Source organism: Garra rufa, chromosome 7 (assembly GCF_049309525.1).
Source record: "Garra rufa chromosome 7, GarRuf1.0, whole genome shotgun sequence".
Lineage (NCBI taxonomy): Eukaryota > Metazoa > Chordata > Actinopteri > Cypriniformes > Cyprinidae > Garra > Garra rufa.
This window is the reverse complement of record NC_133367.1, coordinates 51,206,534-51,229,935: the sequence shown is the minus strand read 5'-3', so window position 1 is coordinate 51,229,935 and position 23,402 is coordinate 51,206,534. Positions and strand designations below refer to the sequence as shown.

General features: G+C 32.1%; 2 protein-coding genes across 2 annotated transcripts in view; both read right to left on the bottom strand.

Moving 5' to 3' along the window:
• The window catches only part of slit1b (slit homolog 1b (Drosophila)), a 53,058-nt gene extending 38,457 nt beyond the window's left edge, over positions 1-14,601 (bottom strand). Inside the window, 4 exon segments of the mRNA XM_073843780.1 lie at positions 2,282-2,353; positions 5,724-5,795; positions 6,099-6,170; positions 14,227-14,601. Coding sequence (XP_073699881.1) covers positions 2,282-2,353; positions 5,724-5,795; positions 6,099-6,170; positions 14,227-14,432 — 422 coding nt within the window. The 5' untranslated portion in view covers positions 14,433-14,601.
• The window catches only part of arhgap19 (Rho GTPase activating protein 19), a 27,555-nt gene continuing 18,706 nt past the window's right edge, over positions 14,554-23,402 (bottom strand). The window contains 2 exon segments of the mRNA XM_073843779.1: positions 14,554-14,699; positions 14,920-14,992. Coding sequence (XP_073699880.1) covers positions 14,554-14,699; positions 14,920-14,992 — 219 coding nt within the window.

Sequence of the window (23,402 nt, the reverse complement as noted above, 5' to 3'; positions counted from 1 at the left end):
AAATACTGAGAAAATCGCCTTTAAAGTTGTCCAAATTAAGTTCTTAGCAATGCATATTACTAATCAAAAATGAAGTATTGATATATTTACAGTAGGAAATGTACAAAATATCTTCATGGAACATCATCTTTACGTAATATCCTAATGGTTTTTGTCATAAAAGAAAAATTGATCAATTTGACCCATACAATGTATTTTTTTAGCTATTGCGACAAATATTTTTGTGGTCCAGGGTCACATAAGTGCACTTCTTCACAAGTGTATTCCAAATGAATATGCTAATAAACACAAAAATATTGAGTAAAACTACATTTTATCAATACATTATAGTACTCAACGAACCATAAAATGTGACCCTGGACCACAAAACCAGTCTTAAGTCGCTGGGGTATATTTGTAGCAATAGCCAAAAATACATTGTATGGGTCAAAATTATTGATTTTTCTTTTATGCCAAAAATCATTAGGAAATTAAGTAAAGATCATGTTGCATGAAGATTTTTTGTAAAATTCCTACTGTAAACATATCAAAATGAAATGTTTGATTAGTAATATGCATTGTTAAGAACCTAATTGGACAACTTTAAAGGTGTTTTTCTCAGTATTTAGATTTTTTTGCACCCTCAGATTCTAGATTTTCAAATAGATGTATCTCGGCCAAATATTGTCCTACCCTAACAAACTATACATCAATAGAAAGCTTATTTATTGGGCTTTCATATGTTGTATACATCTCAGTTTTGTAAAATTTAACCTTATGACTGGTTTTGTGGTCCAGGGTCACATATATATTTATAATGGAAATGTTCCTGCATTATTATCCTCCATCATATTTTTTTGTTGGACTGAGCTTGTTGCAATTCATTTATGGGATTTTTATTTACAAAGGATGGTGAGATTTATGATTTTGTCCTAAATGAGTTTCCTTAGAAGGCACTATTATTCTAATTCCTACTATTCAAATCAGCGTATGCGTTTGGAGCGAGCGTACAGTTTTTAAAATGCTGTTTCGATAGGCGGCTCACTAGGTTTTGGAACGAAGCTTTTCACGCTACAGTATCCTGTCAAATGAAGGAGACAGAATAACATGAACGCTGAAGAATAATTAGTCTTTTCTGTCATCGTCATTGGTTCGGAACATACGTTCTTAGCTAAGTTCACACCCGGTTAGCGCAAATGAAAATTTTTGCTACCAGTAGTGACAGAGTTGAGGAAAAAAATCTACATACCAATCATAATTAGCAATCACCCGTTATTTCCCCTCTTAATTAAACGTGTTAATTATTGTGCGTGGAGAACGCCACCATGGCGCCAATTAGCAAAGCTAGCCTAATGAATCTTCAAGTATTAGGAGACTATTACTTGTTTTAATGAACTAGCGCTTGCTTTGTTTAACCATTCGCCACAAAATTCAAACAAAGAGCAGGAAAGAAACCCACACGACCCACATTATCATAAACCAATATTCCTGAGGTTACCAAAACGAGCGTCTCTGAAGGAAAAAGACCTTATGAATTTCATTTATAATAGCAGACATCTTTCCCTAAAGGCATATGTGGGTGGTTGGGGGTGTTCGAAGGCAGATTGACTGAACGCACTACATCCATATGGCAACTTGCTAATGAGACAACGTGTGAAATGGCATGAACAAACAACCAAATAACAAGCAAACACAGCTGTCCTTAACTATTTGTTCACACCTATTATGCCTCTTTCCGAACTCCCACACATTCCTACATAGTTTCCTTTTTGACCCACTGCCCCCGACAGTGCAGACTTTACCAACTGTATCTGCATTCAATGATATATATACTCTTTGACTAACCACGGCTAACTAACCTAAGCTATTATTGAACGTCAATGTCCAGGAAGTTGCTGTATGCACATCAGGGGTAATGTTTATTGTCATATTTCGTAGAAAATATATAAATATGGATATAAACATGCATTTAACTGTCTGAAAACATATTCAGTTTGCAGTAAATGTAATGTAACGTTATTTCCATAATTAGTACTCTTTTTTTCAAAGTATGCAAAAGTGTATTTCTTTTTCAGAAAGGCTAACCTTTCAAAACCTTGACTAACCACAGCTAACTAACTTAAGAAGAAGAAACCTAAGAAGCAATTGTTCAGGAAGTTGCTACACAAGGTGGCACAAATTTATTGGTAGAAGCTAGTCAATTTAGCCACATGCTACTGTTAGTCATGATTTTATGTGAGAACGGGTGGTTCCATCTCAACAAGCATTTCCTGATGTTTCTGATAAGGAAACAGTCACTCACAGTCTGGAGAGAGCGGGATTTTTCAGGAACAGGAGCTCTGGGAGTTGCTGGAGACGGTTTCGGTTGAGACGCCTGAGGGATGCACAAAGACATACGGCTCACAATTCAACCCAGTTTGAAGATTACTTAGTAGTTGTCGTTGCATGCTATAGCTTTCAAAGAAATCAATTTTGCGGCAGTTTCTATTTAGTTATACAAATTGTAATGTCGACTGTATTTGTCAACCCTGTTACCAAAATTATTGCAATTGTAAATTTATTATAAATACGTAACCCTGCACCACAAAACCAGTCATAAGGGTAAATGTTTCTGTATTTATATATCTTCTGAAAGCTGAATAAATTATTTGTTAGGATAGGCCAAATTTTGGCCGAGATACAACTATTTAAAAATCTGAAATCTGAGGGTGCCGAAAAAATCTAAATAGTGAGATAATCTCCTTTATTGTTGTCCAAATTAAGTTATTTGCTATGCATATTACTAATCAAAAATTTAATTGTAATATATTTACAGTATGAAATTTACAAAATATCTCCATGGAACATGATCTTTACTTCATATCCTAATGATTTTTGACATAAAAGAAAAATCGATTATTTTGACCCATACAATGTATTGTTGGCTATTGCTACAAATATACCCGTGCTACTTAAGACTGGTTTTGTGCTCCAGGGTCACATATAAACATTTTCTTAATCTGTGGTAAACCACAAGCCAACATTTGGCTCCAAACTAGCTTAATTTAGATATTTTCAACCCTGTTGCCCATTCTGATATCAGTTGAGATGCCTGAGGGGAGTACATAGACATACGGCTCAGGAAACCTAATTTGGGAAAATGATATAAAACATGAATTAATGCAGTTAATTTGAAAAGTCAAATTGATCCCCAAAAAAGCGATGTTACTATATTGGATTCCAGACACAGTGCTTAATCCTCCATGATTCTTTTGTAAAGTCTGGATTTTTATTAGGTCATAGTAACATATTGAAAATACGTCAAAAAGGGAAAGTGAAGGTTAATTTCAAAATGACTATGATTAATCTTACACATCCAGCTTTGGGGACTCTGAGAGCCCAGATATTAGAAATGTAGTCAATTTCAACAGAACCTGAGGGTTAGATGCTATAAATTGTGTATTAACACTATCCTTATTAATCCTACTATAACCTTTTTGATATGCAAATTTCGAGGGCCTCTAAATTATCAACATTATCGGATGAATATTTCAAGAAGAACAGCTACTATATACAGAGCTTTAATCATAAAACTTAGCATTTAAATATCATCTTAAAACATTTTTGACAGATATAGAGTGATGACTAATAGTCATTTCATTTTATGTAAGTAGTCTGCTAAACTATTTAAAGGTGCCATAGAATGCATTTACACAATATTTTTAAATTGTTCTCTGATATCTACATAGAAGGTATATGGCATAGGAAAGGGCAAAAAATCTCCAGAAATGGTTTTACAGGTCCATTTACAACCCTAGGATTTGGCCCTAGAATGAAATGCTCTGTTATGGTCTAAAGCTTCAATAAACTGTTCCATTTCAAAATAGTATATCATTTCATATATCAGGAATGAGCCATAAAAGCCTGATCCATTAAACATAATAATTGTCCCGACATGCTGTCGCTTTCTAGGAAATAATTTGTGCCAGTTTTCTAATTGTAGTCAACCCTGTTAATATAGTAATTGTTAATCTCAAGTTTAGGAAAAAAAAATCTTACAAATATTAGCTTAATTTATGGTAAACTACAAGCCAACATTTGGCTCAAGCTAGCTTAATTTAGATATTTTCAACCCTGTTACCTATTCTGATATATACTGATGTACTGACGTTACCGATGATAGGGCGATGCAAGTGTTGGGGGCGTAACTATTAACGATCTCTGGAAAGTTTCGTAACAGTCCGTGTTATGCTGGAATTGACCTACTTTTCGGTGGTCTTTTGCAAACACTAGATTTATATAAGGAGGAGGAAATGTTGGTGTTTAAGACTCATGGTATGTCATGTCCATGTACTGAACTGTTATTATTTAACTATGCCAAGGTAAACACAGTTTTCCATTCTATGGCACCTTTAAAAAAGTCTCATTGATTTACAACAGAACCAGAATTTCATCTTACTTTTAGTTCAAGATAAATATCAGCATCTGCAACAAATTGCATATTTTTGCTCAGTTTGGGCCTTTAAATAAAACTGAGGTGCTTTTTCTCCTCAGTTATCAGCCCCATATTTTTCACACTGTCATGCTATATGAGCCTTAAAAGCCTGATCCATCAAATATAATAATTGTTCCAACATGCTGTTGCTTCTAGAAAGTAATTTGTGCCAGTTTTCTAATTGTAGTCAACCCTGTTACCATAGTACTTGTTAATATCAAGTTATTTAAGTACCTAACAAATATTTTCTTTATTTATGATAAACTACAAGCCAACATTTGGCCCAAACTAGCTTAGTTAAGATATTTTCAACCCTGTTAAACCCTGTAAAGCTTCAATAAACTGTTCCATTCCAAAATAGTAGATCATTTCATATATCAGGAATGAGCCATAAAAGCCTGATCCATTAAACATAATAATTGTCCCGACATGCTGTCGCTTTCCAGGAAATAATTTGTGCCAGTTTTCTAATTGTAGTCAACCCTGTTACTATAGTAATTGTTAATGTCAAGTTATTTAGGAAAAAAACCTTACAAATATTTGCTTAATTTATGGTAAACTACAAGCCAACATTTGGCTCAAGCTAGCTTAATTTAGATATTTTCAACCCTGTTACCTATATAGAGACTATATGTCAGGTATGAGCCAAAAAAGCCTGATCCATCAAATATAATAATTGTTCCAACATGCTGTTGCTTTCTAGAAAGTAATTTGTGTCAGTTTTCTAATTGTAGTCAACCCTGTTACCATAGTAATTGTTAATATCAAGTTACTTAGGAAAAGTACCTAACAAATATTTTCTTTACTTATGGTAAAGTGCAAGCCAATATTTGGCCCAAACTAGCTTAGTTAAGATATTTTCAACCCTGTTACCTGTTATGTATGAGAGAGACAGAGAGACTTCGGTTTTTAGATTTTGTCTAAAGCTTCAATAAACTGTTCCATTTCAAAATAGTAGATCATTTCATATATCAGGAATGAGCCATAAAAGCCTGATCCATTAAACATAATAATTTGTGCCAGTTTTCTAATTGTAGTCAACCCTGTTAATATAGTAATTGTTAATCTCAAGTTTAGGAAAAAAATCTTTCAAATATTATCTTAATTTATGGTAAACTGCAAGCCAACATTTGGCTCAAGGCAGCTTATTTTAGATATTTTCAACCCTGTTACCTATTCTGATATATATACAGTGAGGTTTTACAGTGTTGAAGCTTTCAAACCAGAATACTGTATTATAGATAGAATTAATGTGTATTTCTAAACTCACAGTCTGTCCAGCTCCTTCAGATCATTGAAGGCTCCTCTATCGATAGTAGCGATCTGGTTATCCATGAGGTGCCTGTAGAGATTGATAGAGTAATGCACAGTGAAAGTTAGAAAACAATATTAAACACAAAGTGGAGGAAGGGGTGTGTAAAGAACGGCCACACATTCCATCCTCTAAAAGCATACAAACTGTAATTAAAATACAATAAAACTGTTTGCTTGTTAATTGTTGTTTACATGTTAAAGTGTGCTCTTGTCAGCCTCCGGGCTGTCTTTGTGACATATATAAATGTGTGTTTAAATGTCTGAATGTCAAAATGTACAAAATACAACAGAAATAAGACTGATGGGAAGAAAATAAATGAATAAAGCTTACAAAATTCGGAGGTGCTTCAGGCCAGCGAAGTCGTCCTTGCCAAGATGTGTGAGGTTGTTTGAGTTCAAGTCCCTTTAAATGCAAGAAGAAAGAGGTTCTTAACTTAAAATTTTGATCCACTTTCTAAATTTGTACGCAAACTGTCAACCCTGTTACCAAAGTTTTTGTTGTTGTAATGTTGAGAAAAGAACCTAACAAATATTTTCTTAATTTATGCTAAACCGCAAGCCAACATTTGACTGCAAACTAGCTTATTTTAGATTTTCAACCCTGTTACCCATTCTGATATTATATTATTTGTTAATATTTTTTAAATGTATTCATATTTAATGTAGAGAAGAAATATAATATGGTAAGAGGGAAAGATACATTCATGTATGAAAAGAGCTTAGGCAAGGTGAGGCCTAAATAACGTTGATTTTTGATAATTCAGTTTGTGCATTTTAACAGAAAATCATGCAAAATCACTGATTAAAGAAAAGTCATCTAGAAGATCTAATTAATATCTCAATAGTTTGTCCCTGACAGTCATGAGATCAATTTAGATGCTTTTTGAACACTGGCACACATGCCTGAATAAACTGAAACCTAAGAAATGGAAATAAAATCCACAAAGACCATAATGTCCACATACAAAAGGGTTGCATTCATTGTTAAGAGGTGAATGCTGACAGACTGCCCCTTTTGTAGTGGTAAATATACATTTGCACACGCATGTAGACTAGTGTCACCTGGGACACGGGCTGTAATGGCACTACTGTGGAAAAGAGCCCAGGTGTGACCAATCAGGGCAGTGAATGAAGTGACTCCTTTAATCCTTTAATTAGTCCAGCATCTGCGGCCAACACTGGGACCATTAACGTGGAAAATTGGACACAAAAGCAGCTTGATCTCTTCATCTGCTATACATCCCTACAGTTTCCTTGAGAGGTTGAAAAGGAAGCTAATAGCTTGTCACAGATATACACATAGCCAGAAGACCTTCATTTCCACCAGCGCTTGTGTGGCAATAAAGAGTCTATATATAATTCATGCATTTACAGCGGTTCATTATAAGGGCCAAGTAATCTTTGGAAAATATATTAGGGAAATAATAATTCATTTGACAAAAAAGCAATTAACATGTTTTTTTTAAGCAGAAGTAACCTTTGGGTGGCTTCTTTTGGATTGTTTTTGCTCAGTGAAACAAGGTTGAGCAGATTTAATTATTTACAATGTCTGGGTCTTCAAAGTCAAATTTGTTGGTGTTACAGAAAAACAGTTTTGAATATTATGAATTGTTTAAGTCATTTTCACAGTCTGAAGGTCATTTGTTTCAAATATGAAGATCGGAATATAAAAAAAAAAGTATGTTTCATCATGGTGGAAAATAAATTCAAAGTGAGTCTTGGTGGAAAATGTATGGGAACATTTTTTTTTTTAAATAGTGTTTCCCAGGAAAATACATCAGTTGGAAGCTTTATACACCATGTCAGAAAGACAAGTACATAAAGTCAATGTGTTTTCTTAATTTTTACACAAATTTGTAATATTGACTAATTCAGGATCAACCCTGTTACCTAAGTTACTGACCAATGAATGACCAAAAATAAACAAGAAACCAAACACAAGTGATAAATTAATTCAGGCTACATTTTCAACCCTGTTACTTGCAACCCTATCCCCCATTCTGGCATATACAAACTCAAGGAAGCTGTAACAGGGAAAAATTTGGGACAATTCTATGGGCCCTGGTCAGATGGGAAGACCAGCGATTTCAGAATTACCCAGAAAAAATGATTTTGAGGGGAGCCCCAGTCAAGGTTGAAATTCTAGCTTAAATCTGTCACTTAGTCTACTGAGTGACAGATTAATTTAAGCTACATTTTCAACCCTGTAACTTGCAACCGTGTTACCTATTCAGGAACATACATAAACACAGGGGATAGTTGGGACCAGGATGAAGGCCCCGGTCATGTGGGATGCCATTTAGCCTGTCCAGAGGGCCCATTGTCTCTGCCTGTACATCTACACACCCTCAGACTTTGGCCCCTAACAACCAAAATCCCATACTTAAGACACAACTTTTTATAAACAGCTAGGTTTACACTAAAACATATTTACTAGGCTTTGTTTTTGTAGAAACCAACATCTGGCCCCAAACTAGCTAAAATATACAATGTAAGAGATTATTTTAGGCTACATTTTCAACCCTGTAACTTGCTACCCTGTTACCCACTTTGGCATATACATAAACACAGGTGAATAGTTGGGATGAGCATGAAAGCCCTGCTCAGATGATGGGTCCAGTGAACTCAGCGTCCCCCCAGAATACGATATTGAGGGGAGCCCGAGGTAATAACCTGTCCAGGGGACCCAGAAACACTAGTAGTGCCCCTGCACAAACACTTATGAAAAACTAAGTTTATACTCAACATAAATGATATTTATAGGACTTTATTTTTGTAGAAACCAACATCTGGTCCCAAAACTAGCCAAGATCTACTAAGAGACAGATTTATTTAGGCTACATTTTCAATCCTGTTACCTATTCTGGCATGCACCTTCAGTGTTTAGCCACTACCTGTCACTTCTGGTTCAATCTCTCATGAACAGCTGAGTTTACACCGAACATATATTTAATTTAATGGATAATTTCAACCCTGTTACCCATTATTGCATATACATAAACACAGGGGAAAAGGTAGGGGCAATTCTAAGGGTCCGGGTCAGACAGTGGCCAAGCAATTCACAGTCAATAACATGAAAATTGGCCCTTGTAATGCCCAACATAAGCACCTACACACATTCAGAGTTCGGCCCCTAACAATCAATTCATCCCATACTTCAGATTCAACCTATTCTGAATTGAAATTTTACCTGTTCTGGCATAGAAATCAACACAGGGGAAAGGCTGGCTGATCATAAGGGTCCTGGTCAGACAGAGAGCCAAGCACTTTTCAGCCTTACCCCTAGAACATGATTTCAAGTGAAGTCTGAGTCAACAACCTGTCTAGGAGGCCCATAAGCCATATCAGCGCCCCTACATAAGCATCTACATAGCTTCAGAGTTTGGCCCCTAAAAATCATCAGTGCTATACTTCAGATTCAAACTCTTCTAAACATTTTACACTAAACATATATTTAATTTATTGGACTTTATTTGTGTGAAAACCAACAACTGTTCCCAAACTAGCTAAGATCTACTAAGCGACAGATTCATTAATGTAGAATACAGTTTCAACCCTGTTACCCATTCTTGCATATACATAAACACATGGGAAAGCTTGGGACAATCATAAGGTTTCCTGGTCAGACAGAGGGCCAAGCAATTTTGAGTTTTGCCCCTAACAATCAACCCATCCCCTACTTCAGATTCAACCTCATCTGAATATTTTACACTGAACATACACTATATTTAATTTATTGGACTTTATTTTTTGTAGAAACCAACATCTGTTCCCAAACAAGCTTAGATCTACTAAGTAACACATTGATATAGGCCACATTTTCAACCCTGTTTCCTATTCTGTCATATACATTAACACAGGGGGAGAGGTTGGGACAAATCTAAGGGTATCCAAGTAATTTTCAGTCCATAACCTGTGAAGGAGGCCCATAAGCCATAGCAGTGCCCCACATAAGCACCTACACACATTCAGAGTTTGACCACCCATACTTCAGATTCAACCTCATATGTTTAATTTATTAGACTTTATTTGTGTGGAAACCAACATCTGTTTCCAAACTAGCTAAGACCTACTAAGCGACAGATTAATTAATGTAGGCTACAGTTTCAACCCTGTTACCCATTCTGGCATATACATAAACATATGGGCAAGCCCTGGCCCTGGTCAGACATGGCCAAGCAATTTTCAGCCTTACCCTAAAACATGATTTGAGGAAAGGCCGAGTTCATAATCTGTCCAGGAGGCCTATAAGCCCTATCAGTGCTCTTACTTAAGCATCTACATACCTTCAGAGTTCGGCCCCTAACAATCAACCATCCCATTCTGAACCAGAAACTAACACCTGGTCCCAAACTGGCTAAGATCTACTAAGTGACAGATCAATTTAGGCTACATTTTCAACCCTGTTACTTATGTACCTATGCACCTTCAGTGTTTGACCCCCCTACCACTCACTTCTGATTCAATATAAACAGCTAGGCTTACACTGAATTCTTTTACAGAACATTTGAGATACAAGATACCCTACACCAGATATTTAATATGACGATCTAATCAATCAGTTTACATTCGCCTTCAATTAATTTAATTCAAAAGGCAAAAACAGCATGTACACAGATATCCTGTCTGTTCCAAACTCTATTATTGGCCAGTGATATCATGTTGAGCCGTTTGAGCGCTGCAACCCTCAGCAGCCTTTTGCCCTCCTTCACGACCCCCCGCCTCCCCCCAGCCAACTCAAATAACGGCGCCTCTGCAGCTCCATTCTTTACCACTGCAGGGGCAAAGCTCAGGGGACGATGGGGGGATATTATTTGGCTAGTGCAGTCTCCTTGATAAATGACTCTCTTTGCTGTGCATCCCCTAGGGAATGTCCTCCTCACTATAGAGCTGCTGGTTGTTATCAATATTGCTTTCACTGCTAATTGTTCAACAGGGTTGAACACATTGAACCCCATCTAAATGCCTTTTCATTGTTCATTGCGGCACTTTCCTGAATTGTTTGTTGGTCCTGAAACATCATTCCTGCCGAGGAAAGAGTCCAAGACGTTAAGGTCTGGTCAGAATTACGGTGGAGGGTGAAATCCAGTCATTTCAATTAGAATCCACGTGATTGAGAATTTTGGGTAAGGGCGAAAGATTTCCCTTTGCAGATTCTTTGCAGAATGGATTCAAGCTGGTCACATGGATTTCCCCGATGGCCAGCAGAAGGTATCTTGGTTTGAAAATGACTTCTGTGTGAGTTCTGCTTCATACATCACTACATTTTTGACAATAGAAGATGGACCTTGTTCGCCGCAGAAGAAGTAGCAGTGTGCCATGTAATGAACAATTCCGATTTACAAAACCAGAATGTAATCAAAGAAATTGTACGGAGTACTTTTCCGATACTTTTTTAAAGTGTAAAACTTTTGAACCCTATTGACTTTCATTGTATTTTCGTAAACTTAGAAGAAAGAATAAAGTCAGTCATACAGGTTTGGCACGACATGACAGAGTCTTCATTTCTGAGTGAACAGTTCCTATAAGTGCAAGATTTGCAATATGAGGCACTGCTGTATAACACAACAATCTCAGAAAACAAACACGATACACCTCAGTATCATCTGAAAGCGCACTCGAGGAGGAAGGTAACCGGAATTACATCCTCCAAATCAATGGACATTATGTCCTGCAGTATCAGTTACTTTGACATCTCTTGAGCCGCACAGAGGGTTTGATGGACACACTTTGAGAGCTCTGACATGAGATACTCTAACCTCTCAGACACACAAACATGCTCATATACAGAGCCAGTGCATAATTTAAAGGCCGACACTGTAAACAAAACCAGAACAAAACAATTGTGCTGGACTTTCTCTGAATAACATAGTGCTGACTGTGCACACTCTACCTAGCTATCTATCTATCATCTCACTATCTATTATGCGTAAACTGACATAATTCCTGTAAAATTGATTTTTCTCAATGTAAACACTCTGGACTCTGGATTCTTGAAGCACGTAACGCAAATGTTACTGTGTTTACTGACTTACATGGTCAGAATGTAAAGGATTGAGTTGTCCACAGACAAGCTTAGTGATTTTATTTAGCTAATACATAATACTTAAGTGAGGTAGCTGTAATTTTTAAACAGCAATGCACCGATTTTTAACATTTAGCTGATACCGATAATTTGATAATTATATTCACGTTATTGCCAGTGTTAATTTAGCATTATATACTTCTTAACATTTTAAATTATTTTTTATATTTAAAATTTCTATTTAGCTTTATTTTTTTCTGTTTTCATAGCTTTAGTACTTGAACTTATTTTAGCACTTTAAACTTACTTTATTTCAGTTTGTTGCCAGGGAAACATTTGTAAGTTTTTCATGTAATATTTTATTTTACTTTATTACTACATCTAAAGAAATGGCCAATATTAAAAGTCTATACTACTGTGTCTAAATAAATTAAATTCTTAAATAAAATATGTTTAAATACAAAAAGAAATGCATTACAATAAAGCTTTAAAGTGAATTAACGTATCACAAAAAAAAAAATACAATATGCAAATGGACATTAATTTTTAGCTTTGTTAACAGTTAGATTTAAAACTGTTATTAAATTATTATTGATTTTAAATATTAACTTAAAGGGAGTGTTCAATAACAGCATTGATAATTGAAATATAATCACTATCTGATATTGATGATTAAAAATATCTAAAATATACGCTGATAATCGATATGGTACTGATATATTGTGCATCCTTAATTATAATATTTGCCTCCCCATATATTTCCATGATAATCTGAATATAACCAATATCTGATACCGATATTTAAAAACAACAACTATAATATCGGTAAAATAATTGGTATAATAATAATAAATATGGTCTCATATATCGTGCATCCATAATTGTTATATTTGCCTCGCCATATATTTTCATGATAATATAAATATAACCAATACCTGATATGATATTTTTTTTAAATCTCTACTATCGGTATATAATCATTATAACAATAATCAATATATGATACTGATATATTGTGCATCCTTAATTATAATATTTGCCTCCCTGTATATTTCCATGATAATCTAAATCTCACCAATATCTGATACCCATATTTTTTAAGAAAAATCTATAATATCGGTATAATAATCAGTATAACAATAATTAATATGGCAATGATATATTGTGCATCCATAATAATAATATTTGCCCCCGATACATTTCTATGATAATCTAAAGATAACCAATATCTGATACCAATATTTTAAAAAAGCTCTCTAATATCGGTTTAATAATCAGTATAATAATTAATATGGTAAAGGCATATTTTGCATCCATTATTATAATATTTTCTTTCCCGTATATTTCCATAAGAATCTAAAGATAACCAATATCTGATACCGATATTTAAAAAAAATCTCTAATATCGGTTTAATAATCAGTATAACAATAATCAATATTGCACTGATAAATTGTGCATCCATAATAATATTTGCCTCCCCATATATGTTTATGATAATGTAAATATAACCAATATCTGATACCGATATGTAAAAAAAGACTCTCTAATATCGGTTTAATAGTCTGTATAATAATTAATATGGTAAAGGTATATTGTGCATCCATTATTATAATATTTGCCTCACTATATATTTCCATGATAATCTAAATATAACCAATATCTGATACCCATATTTAAAAAAACAACAACTATAATATCGGTTTAATAATCAGTATAACAATAATCAATATTGCACTGATAAATTGTGCATCCATAATAATAATATTTGCCTCCCCATATAATTTTATGATAATGTAAATATAACCAATATCTGATACCGGTATTTTAAAAAAATCTTTAATATCGGTTTAATAATCAGTATAACAATAATCAATATGGCACTGATAAATTGTGCATCCATAATAATGATATTTGCCTCCCCATATATTTTTATGATAATGTAAATATAACCAATATCTGATACCGATATGTAAAAAAAAAGACTCTCTAATATCGGTTTAATAGTCTGTATAATAATTAATATGGTAAAGGTATATTGTGCATCCATTATTATAATATTTGCCTCACTATATATTTCCATGATAATCTAAATATAACTAATATCTGATACCGATATAAAAAAAACTTTAATATCGGTATATTAATCAGTATAATAATAATCAATATGATACTGATATAACTTGAAGATATATAGTTTTCCACTTGTTCTGAACCCAGAACATTCCTTAAGTTGCCAGATGCAACTTTTGGAGTATCATAGATGCAAAATATCACAAGATACGCTTCACAAATAAAATTTTTAAGCATCAAGCATCTAAAATATATCACATTAAAGTCAAAAAAGGCAATCAGCGCCATTCACAAACTGATAATCATGCACACACATTAGAGTGACGTATGGTGACACAGGTGCACTCAGCAGATGATACTCACAGTCGTTCTGTGTTCTTTGGTATATTTCGTGGCACGTTTTTGAAGGCAAGTCCATGGCAGTCTACAGTGGTGCCCGTGCAGGAGCAGTGAGGAGGACACGCTCCAGACCGACCCGCCAGGAGAAGGGCGCTCAACAAACCCCAAATCCACACACCACAGCTGGGAAGCATCAGTTCGGCGTTCAGACAGCCGGTCCTGACCGGCATCTCCAAACCAAAGCTCAAAGAAGCAGGTCTGAACCTCTATAGTAGCTGCGAATGCCCAAACATAAACTACAAGACAGGTATCAGTGCTTAAAACACTCAAAAACAAAGAGTAAAAGTACAGCTAACAGACCGCGGATCCCTCAGGAATAACAGCACTTGTTATTTTCTTCTCTCCAGGCTGTTTTTTGTCTGGTCTTTGTGCGGTGCTTGTCTTTCTATAGTGGTTCCCCTCTCTCTCTTTCTCTTTCTTTCCTCTGGGGTAGAGCTCTGGAAAAAAAAGACAGAGTCGTACAATCTTCTCCCACACGCGTCCTCCCTCATTCACATAGAGGAATCATCCATCAAAGGATCTGCAAATCACAGCTTCTGACTCCTCCCAGTCAATATTACACCCTCCAACGGTTTCTAACGGTCACACACACACACACACACACACACACACACACACACATAGTGTCGCAGTAATGCGAGTCCTGCAGATGCCCACGGTCCTGCTCTCTCCTCTGGGTAATTACACTCTCTGGCTGGGGTCTGGAGGAGGACGAGGGAGGAAGAGGAGGCTGTACAAACACAATAACTGAGCGATTATGCGCACCACAAGTATGACTTTGCAGAAGTATGTGATTAGGGAATGTATTATTTACAACAGCAATGACATTGATAGCAGTAATGTATTGTAAAAAAATAATAATAATAATGTAATTTTGTCAACAGAAAGTCTGTGCTAAGTACATACTGTAAACTATAAATTATTTATTTGGTTTAAAATGAACATTGCTCAGTTTGTGCCATAGGCAAAGTACCCAATCAAACCATGGCCTATGAATATTAACTAGGCTATGCAAGCAGACAAAAATAAATAAATATAAAAAGTAATAATTATTAAATTAAAATATGAATTTTGTACATATTTTTTTAAATAAAAAATGATAAATTAAGAAATAGCTAAATTATGTACATTGTGCATGCATATATATATATATTTATTATATTTATTTTATTAGAGCAGATATATGTGAAGTGTATATTTAAATTATTAATTAAATATTTAATTATGATTTATATTTATATATTTAAATTAATAACTACCACATATATATGTATATGTATATGCATATATATACATATATATATATATATATATATATATATATATATATGATTTATATTTGCTATACATTTTGTTAAAGCAAATACATGAAGTTAGATATATTTAAATTAATAATTACTGTTTTATATTTATACATTTATTGTATATTTCGTTAAAGCGATTATAATATAATTTATAATATTTAAATTAATATTTGTATATAGTGTGTGTGTGTGTGTATATATTTACAATTTATATTTATTGTATATTTTGTTAGAGAACATATATATAAAATGTATCATATTTAAGTGAATGACAAATTTATATACAATTTGTATATGACATATGATTTATATTACATTATGAATTATATTACTTACTTTATTACATTATTATTATTACCGTTTATACAATTATTATATTTCGTTAAAGCAAATATGTGTCATTTTTAATATCTAAATTAATATTTATATATTGTGTGTATATATTCATATACGATTTTTATATTACAATTATATAAATATATTTTGCTTTAACGTTTATTTGATTAAAAAATAAAGAAAAAAAATGTAATATTGCGAAATATTATTACGATATAAAATAACGTTCTTCTAAAGCTCTTCTTCTAATATACAATAAAAATCTGATTTATTTCTGTAATTAAAGCTGAATTTTTCAGCATCATTCCTGCAATATTCAGCGTGTATTTATAATAGAAATCGTTTCTAACCATATACACTACTTGTCTGGGGTCAGTAATTTTTTTTTTTTTAAAGAAATTAATATTTTTATTCAGCAAGGATGTGTTTAATTGATAAAAAGTGATAGCAAAGACTTATGTTGCTAGAAAAGATTTATTTTTTGAACAAATGCTGTTCTTTGTATTTTTTTATTCATCAAACAAACCTGAACATCAAAGAAAACTAGCTAACAGACAATTCTAATAATAAATCATTATATTAGTATGATTTCTGAAGGATCACTGAAGACCGTTGTTGTTTTTTTCTGTATTTTTTATCAAATAAATGCGGTCTTGATGAGCATAAGAGACATCTTTAAAAAACATTACATGTCTTACTGACCCCAAACTTTTGAATATTTAGTTTTTTTCCTATATATTAAACTATATAAGATGGATAGAGCAGAGATAGATCTTACAAGTGCTCTTATTGCATGGTTTGATAAAAATATAAATCAACATTTTATTCATAAAGTTAGGCTACTAGTTCATTCAATAGCAGACCGGTAATAGTTACTTAAAACGACTAAATAGAGCATTTATACAATACAACATTTTTGAAGGCAATTGTTTTTTTTTTTTACTTTATCATTTAGACTAATAACGCTGTCTGTTTACAAAACTCTAAATATAAAATCACTTAATTAATATTAATGAGCTAACCCTTCGGCATTAAACAATCCTAAATTCGCCTTAATAACAGATAATGAGCAGAACAGGTTAGAAATGATGAAAATAGTCCCGATACTTCCTCACAAACTGGAGGGCTGCCAAAGTGATAACCCTTCATTTGTAAGCTGACTGTAAATATACAATCTCTGCCAAAGAAAACTTTTTTTCTTTTTAAAAGACTTACAGTATATTTGTGACCACTAAAACACCCCGCAAACCTTCGCATCGCGACACGAGCAAAATCCTGTCAGCGGCTACTAGTGTGATCCAGCGCGGAGGGATATCAGCTGTGCGGCAGCTACCTCTAGTGGACATCCGCGTAAAACTACTAACGTCTCATTTATTTGGTACTTTCAGCTGGGAGGTGGCTGTCCCAAACCCTAACCCCTTAATTAGAATTTATGAAACTGATGTTGCAATGTTTTTCCATTTTATTGCATTGTTGTTTATTTTCTTTGTAAATTATGAAACTTTATGTATAGAAAAAGTGCCCCACATTTTGACTACCAAAACAGTGTATGTTTAGGTCCATTGGCTGATTTTACCTACACCCCTACATTTATGATCAGGAAATATTCAAACATAGAACGTTAACGTTCCCATATGGTTCTCTTTTAGTTATTTTTGTGAACAAAATCAGAACATTCTAGGAACGTTCCCTGAAGGTTCTCTTTTTAATAACCTATAAAGAACGTTCCCAAAATGTTCCCTGCAGGTTATGTTTAGGTTTTATTTTTAAAACCTGCAGAGAAAACTAATTAAATTTAAATAAAACAAATGATTTAAACAATTATGTAAACAAAAAACACAACAAAACAACAACTTAAAATAAAAACAAATGAAATTAAAACCCAAACAAAACCATACAAAGAAAAGCAAAAATAAATAAATGCAAAGCACTAAACAAAATCAAATAAATGAAGCATAAATATATACTACTATATAAGTGTATATACTACTTCCTGTGCTATCTCATTCTATTTATCTGTCTTTTTTGTTTTATTTATCTGTTTTTTATTGTTTTTGATTGTTTTATATTATTCTTTTTATTGCTGTTGTAAAGCACAATGGTCAACGACCGTTGTTTTATTGTGCTATATAAATAAACTAAAACTAAATAAAGCAAAACAAATCGATACAAACTAAAACACAAGAAAAGCAAAATAAAATAAAATAAAAATTATAAAAATAAAATAATAAACCTAAATGAAATCAAAACACACCACAAACAAGCTAAACAAAAACACAATAAAACCACACAAGCAAAATAATAATAATAATAATAATAATAATAATAATGTAAACAAAAAACAACAACAAAAGAACAAATTAAAACCCAGACAAAACCATACAAAGTAAAGCAAAATAAATAATAAAAGAATACAAACAAAAACACAAATCAAGTAAAAAAGAAAACAAAAAAGCAAATTAAATTTAAATAAAACTAAAAAAAATATTTAAACAAAACAACAAAATAACAAATTAAAACAAAAATGAAATTAAAACCCAAACAAAACCATACAAAGAAAAGCAAAATAAATACAAACACAAAACAAAATCACTCAAAGTAAAAAAAAAAAAAAAAAACATTTAAAAGGAAACAAAAAGTACTTAAATTTAAATTAAAAACATAATAATAAAAAAAATAAAAAACATCATAACAAAAGAACAAACTAAAACAAATGAAATTAAAACCCAAAACAAAAAAGCAAAAAAAAATTAATAAAAGAAAATAAAAAAACAAAACAAAATCAATACAAACAAAAACACAGAAAAGCAAAATAAAATAAAAAATTGAAAAATAAAATAAAATAACCTAAATGAAATCAAAACACACCACAAAAAATCTAAACAAATGAAAAACTAAAACAAAACCACACAAGCAAAAAAGTAAACCAAATAAATAAAAACAAAAAACAAATGAAATTAACACCCAAACAAAACCATACAAAGAAAAGCAAAATAAATACAAACAAAAGCACAAAACAAAAATCACTAAAAGTAAAAAAAACATTTAAAAGGAAACAAAAACTAATTAAATAAGACTAAAAAAATTAATGTAAACAAAAAACAACAAAGAACAAATTAAAACTCAAACAAAAACAAAGCAAAAAAAAAAAAATTAAAAGAAAAGAAAACAAATCAATACAAAATATAAAAATAAAATAAAAAACCTAAAGGAAAATCAAAACAAACACACCACAAAAAACCTAAACAAATGAAAAAAACAAAAACAAAACTATACAAGCAAAAATAACAATAATAATAAAAAAAATAAAAAATGAAACCATACAAAGAAAAGCAAAATAAATAAAAACAAACAAAAACAAAAAAAAATCACTCAAAGTAAAAAAATAAAAATAAAAAATTACATTTAAATTAAAATTAAAACAACAACAAAAGAAAAAATTAAAACAAACAAATGAAATTCAAACAAATTTGAGGTGAGGAATACAATGAGAATTAACTGCACAATTACTAGAAATGTGTACCTTGAATATTATACAATTTGCATACATACAAAATTTGTGGAAAAATATACATTTTTAAGATGTTTCCAATTTTGACTTTGCACCAATTCTGTTGAAAGTCCCATATAATAAACAGACAAACCAAATGCAATTCAGCTGGTAAGTTTTAATAAAAAAAAAAGGAAATACACAGAAGCGCCCATTGAGTACAAAAACAAACGTTTCACAGATCAAATACAAAAACATGTTTTTTTTAAAAAACCCTCCATGCCAGTTTCCCAATTTGATACATCACATCTTTCCCAACAAATACCAACCTCCACACGAACCATCTGTACACAAACACACACAAAACATCCTGCTTCACAATTAGCACCATATCAGAACTTAAAAATAATAATATGAATAATAATAATAAAATTCAGCTTCTCTTTTCTTCAACACTTCGGTTGATTATTGTGATATTGTATTAGAATTGGTGGATCGTCCGCAATTAGCATGCCATATTAAACTTTAAAAGGATGTTTTTAAAATATTTCCAGTTATTCCAACAACGCAACCACTCCTTTTGCAACCCTTTAGGCTTAAATTATAGACTTAGAAAGGCTTTGAGTATTAAAATGGCGAAAACATAATCAAAGTCCCTTTAAGGGTATTCTATAGTCTTTAATATAATACAAAACCCATTGTAGTCGAGGGGGAAGTGCATTCGGACAGCGTCTGTAACCAAATGCATCTGAAGGAGCACTAAAAATGAAAGGAAGTGACATCACAAGAGCATAAAAACAAGCACTCAGCTTTGAGGAATAAGACGTTCAGGATCAAAGCCAAACCAGATTTAACAGCAATTCCCTTCGCACACATCCTTTAATGCCCACTGAATTTCACACAAACACAACTGATCAACACTTACATCGCAACTCCAACTTCCCATGATCCTTTCTCCAGCTCAACTTTAACATACAAAAACCTTCCAAACACCTCGGGACACACCCAAAACCCTTTAAAAACAAAACCAAACAGCGTTTAAATAAAGAAACATGGCTGTTTTGTGCACTTCTCAGTATGAAAACAGAAAACTATCATACACTAAAAATTATTTTTATACAAAAATAAATCAACTTTCTTGACTTTAGTGGTTAAATGACATGGAAACTTCAGTTTGCCGATGGAACAGTCACAAAATACTATATTTTGCACGTTCACAGCATTATTAAGGCTATCTGTATGTAAACAAATACTAGTTTATATTCTCACAGACCTGTAATGTGAGTAAATGTTGTCTATCGTTTCCTTAAAATCTTGTTACAGCATAAGTTGAGCGGCTAATTTGAGTTACGTATGGTTCAGATATCAGCACGTTTCCATATATTTACATATATACACACACTAGCAATACGAACGAGCTTAATGAGTTCGTTTTATCATGGGTCAGGCTAAAAGGCCCAGTGTTACTGACTTTAGTGGTTTACCTATTAAACCTGATGTAACAGTTTAAAACCATGCAGCGAATAAAAAAAAAAAAAAAAAAAAAAAAAAAAATCACATTGAATGAAAATTAGTCTCAACATTTAGTATAAAGAAATAAATAATTGAAATAAAAACTCCTCTGGTCTTCTAGAGTGAGGTCTTCTATTTGGGTTGAATTCACAATATAGACAAAGATGCTGGAAAATAAGCAGAAAATTAGTAAAGGTTTATTATTGAGCATTATTTAACAAATTCACATAAAATATATAAAAAAAATAAATAAAAAAAAAACAAGCAAATGTTATAAAAGACTGGAAACAAATCAAACAAAACACAATAAAAGAAATACATAAACTACAACAAAACAAAACCACACAAAGAAAATAAAAAAGAACCATAAAATGAAAAAACAAAAAACAAATTAATACAAAAACACACAAAACATAAAAAACAAAAGAAAAAAGAAAAAAGAAAACCACTCAAGCAAAGAAACTAATGTAAAAAAGCACAACAAAAAACAATAAAAGAACAAAAAAAAAAATCATTTAAACCCAAACAAAACTACAAATTAAAAGCAAAAGTATATAAATTTATACAAACAAAAACACAAAACAAAATCGCTCAAAGTAAAAAAAATTAAATAAAATTAAATAATGTAAACAAAAAACAACAATTAAAACAAAATCAAACGAAATGTAAACCCAAACAAAACCATAATATAAAGCAAAAAACACACAAAGAAAAGCAAAAACACACCACAAAAAAGGTAAACAATTGAAACAAAAATAAACACACGAAAACATGATTAAACCACACAAGCAAAAATAAAGTAAAAAGTTATGTAAACTAAAAACAAAACAAATCAAAACAAACAAAACCACACAAAGAATAGCAAAAAAGTTAAATGAATACAAACAAAAACAAAATCACTGAAAGTAAAAAAAAAAGATTTAAAACAAATACCTAATTACATTGAAATAAAACAAAACAAATTAATGTAAACAAAAACAACAAAAAAGATCAAATTGAAACAAAAACCCAAACAAAACCACATAAAAGAAAAAACTAAATCAACAAAAAAAAAGCAAAACAAATTAATATAAATCAAAAAAACACACAAAGAAAAGCAAAATAAAATTATAAAAATGAAACAAAAACCCAAATGAAATCAAAACAAACGCACCACAGAAAAGTTAAACAAATTTGAAAAACTGAACACACAAAAACACAATAAAACCACACAGGCAAAAAAAAAAAAAAAAACTAAATTAATATGTAAACAAAACAATGAAAACAAAAATAAAATTCAAAATAAAAATAAAACCCAAACAAAACCAAAAAAAGAGAAAAGAAAAAATTAAATGAATACAAACACAAAACAAAACCACTCAAAGTAAAAAAAAAAAAAAAAAAAAATCTAAGTAAATTTAAATAAAACAACAAAACACATTAAAACAAACACAAATGAAATAAAAACAAACAAAACCACACAAATAAAGCAAAAAATTAATAATATTTACAAACAAAAAACAAAACTAAATCACTGAATAATGGTGCGTTCACACCGGACGCGAATGAAGCGGCAAGCGCGAGTGATTTACACGTTAAGTCAATGCAAAGACGAGAATAGCCATCCCGCGGCCGAAACGCGCGAATGAAGCGGCGCGCATTGAGCGTTTCAAGCGCCATTCGCGAGAATTGAAAAATCTGAACTTTGGCGAAAATCCGCGCCGTGTTAACCAATCAGGAGCTTGCTCTAGTAGTGAAGGAGGCAGAAATCAGAAACAACAATGGAGGACAAAATCACCGTTGCTGTCTGAGGTTACTCGGAGCTGTACCATACATTATTGTACTTTTATAGAAACAGGAATAAAAAGGATCTTGTTTATTTGGAAGAAACGTGAGTGAAGAGGTCAGACAATCTGGTAAGTTTTAAAAAAACGCTCTTTACTCAATTTTACCTACATATATATATAAACATATTGAGACTACAAGCAAGCTAAAGCTGGCAAATTGAGCTCATTCACCTATTTTACAACTACTTTCCCGCTGACCAGTGGCAGACGCCCCTCCCATGACGAATTTGCGTCTGTTGTGAAGTAAATTTCACGCGCAAATGAAGAGAGTAAACTCAAAATGTTCAAGCGTCCAACTACGTGCGAATAGCTGGATTTATTCACGCAAGTCGCGTCTGGTGTGAACGCACCTTAAAAAAAATATATATATATTTCAAACTCTATTAATTAAATAAAACACAAAACCAAACAACTTAATAAAAAATGCAAACAAAACCACACAAAGCAAAAAAAAAAAGCTAAACATTAAAAGAAAAAAAAATGAAATAAAAACAAAGCAAATCACAAACAAAACAAAACCTAAAAAAGCCAAAACAAATTAAACAAACAAAACAATCACACAAAGAAAAGCAAAAAAAATAAATAAAGAAAAATAATAATAATTATAATTACAAAACAGCATAAAACAATGAACACAAAAGTAAAGCAAAACAAACAAAAAAACTAACGATT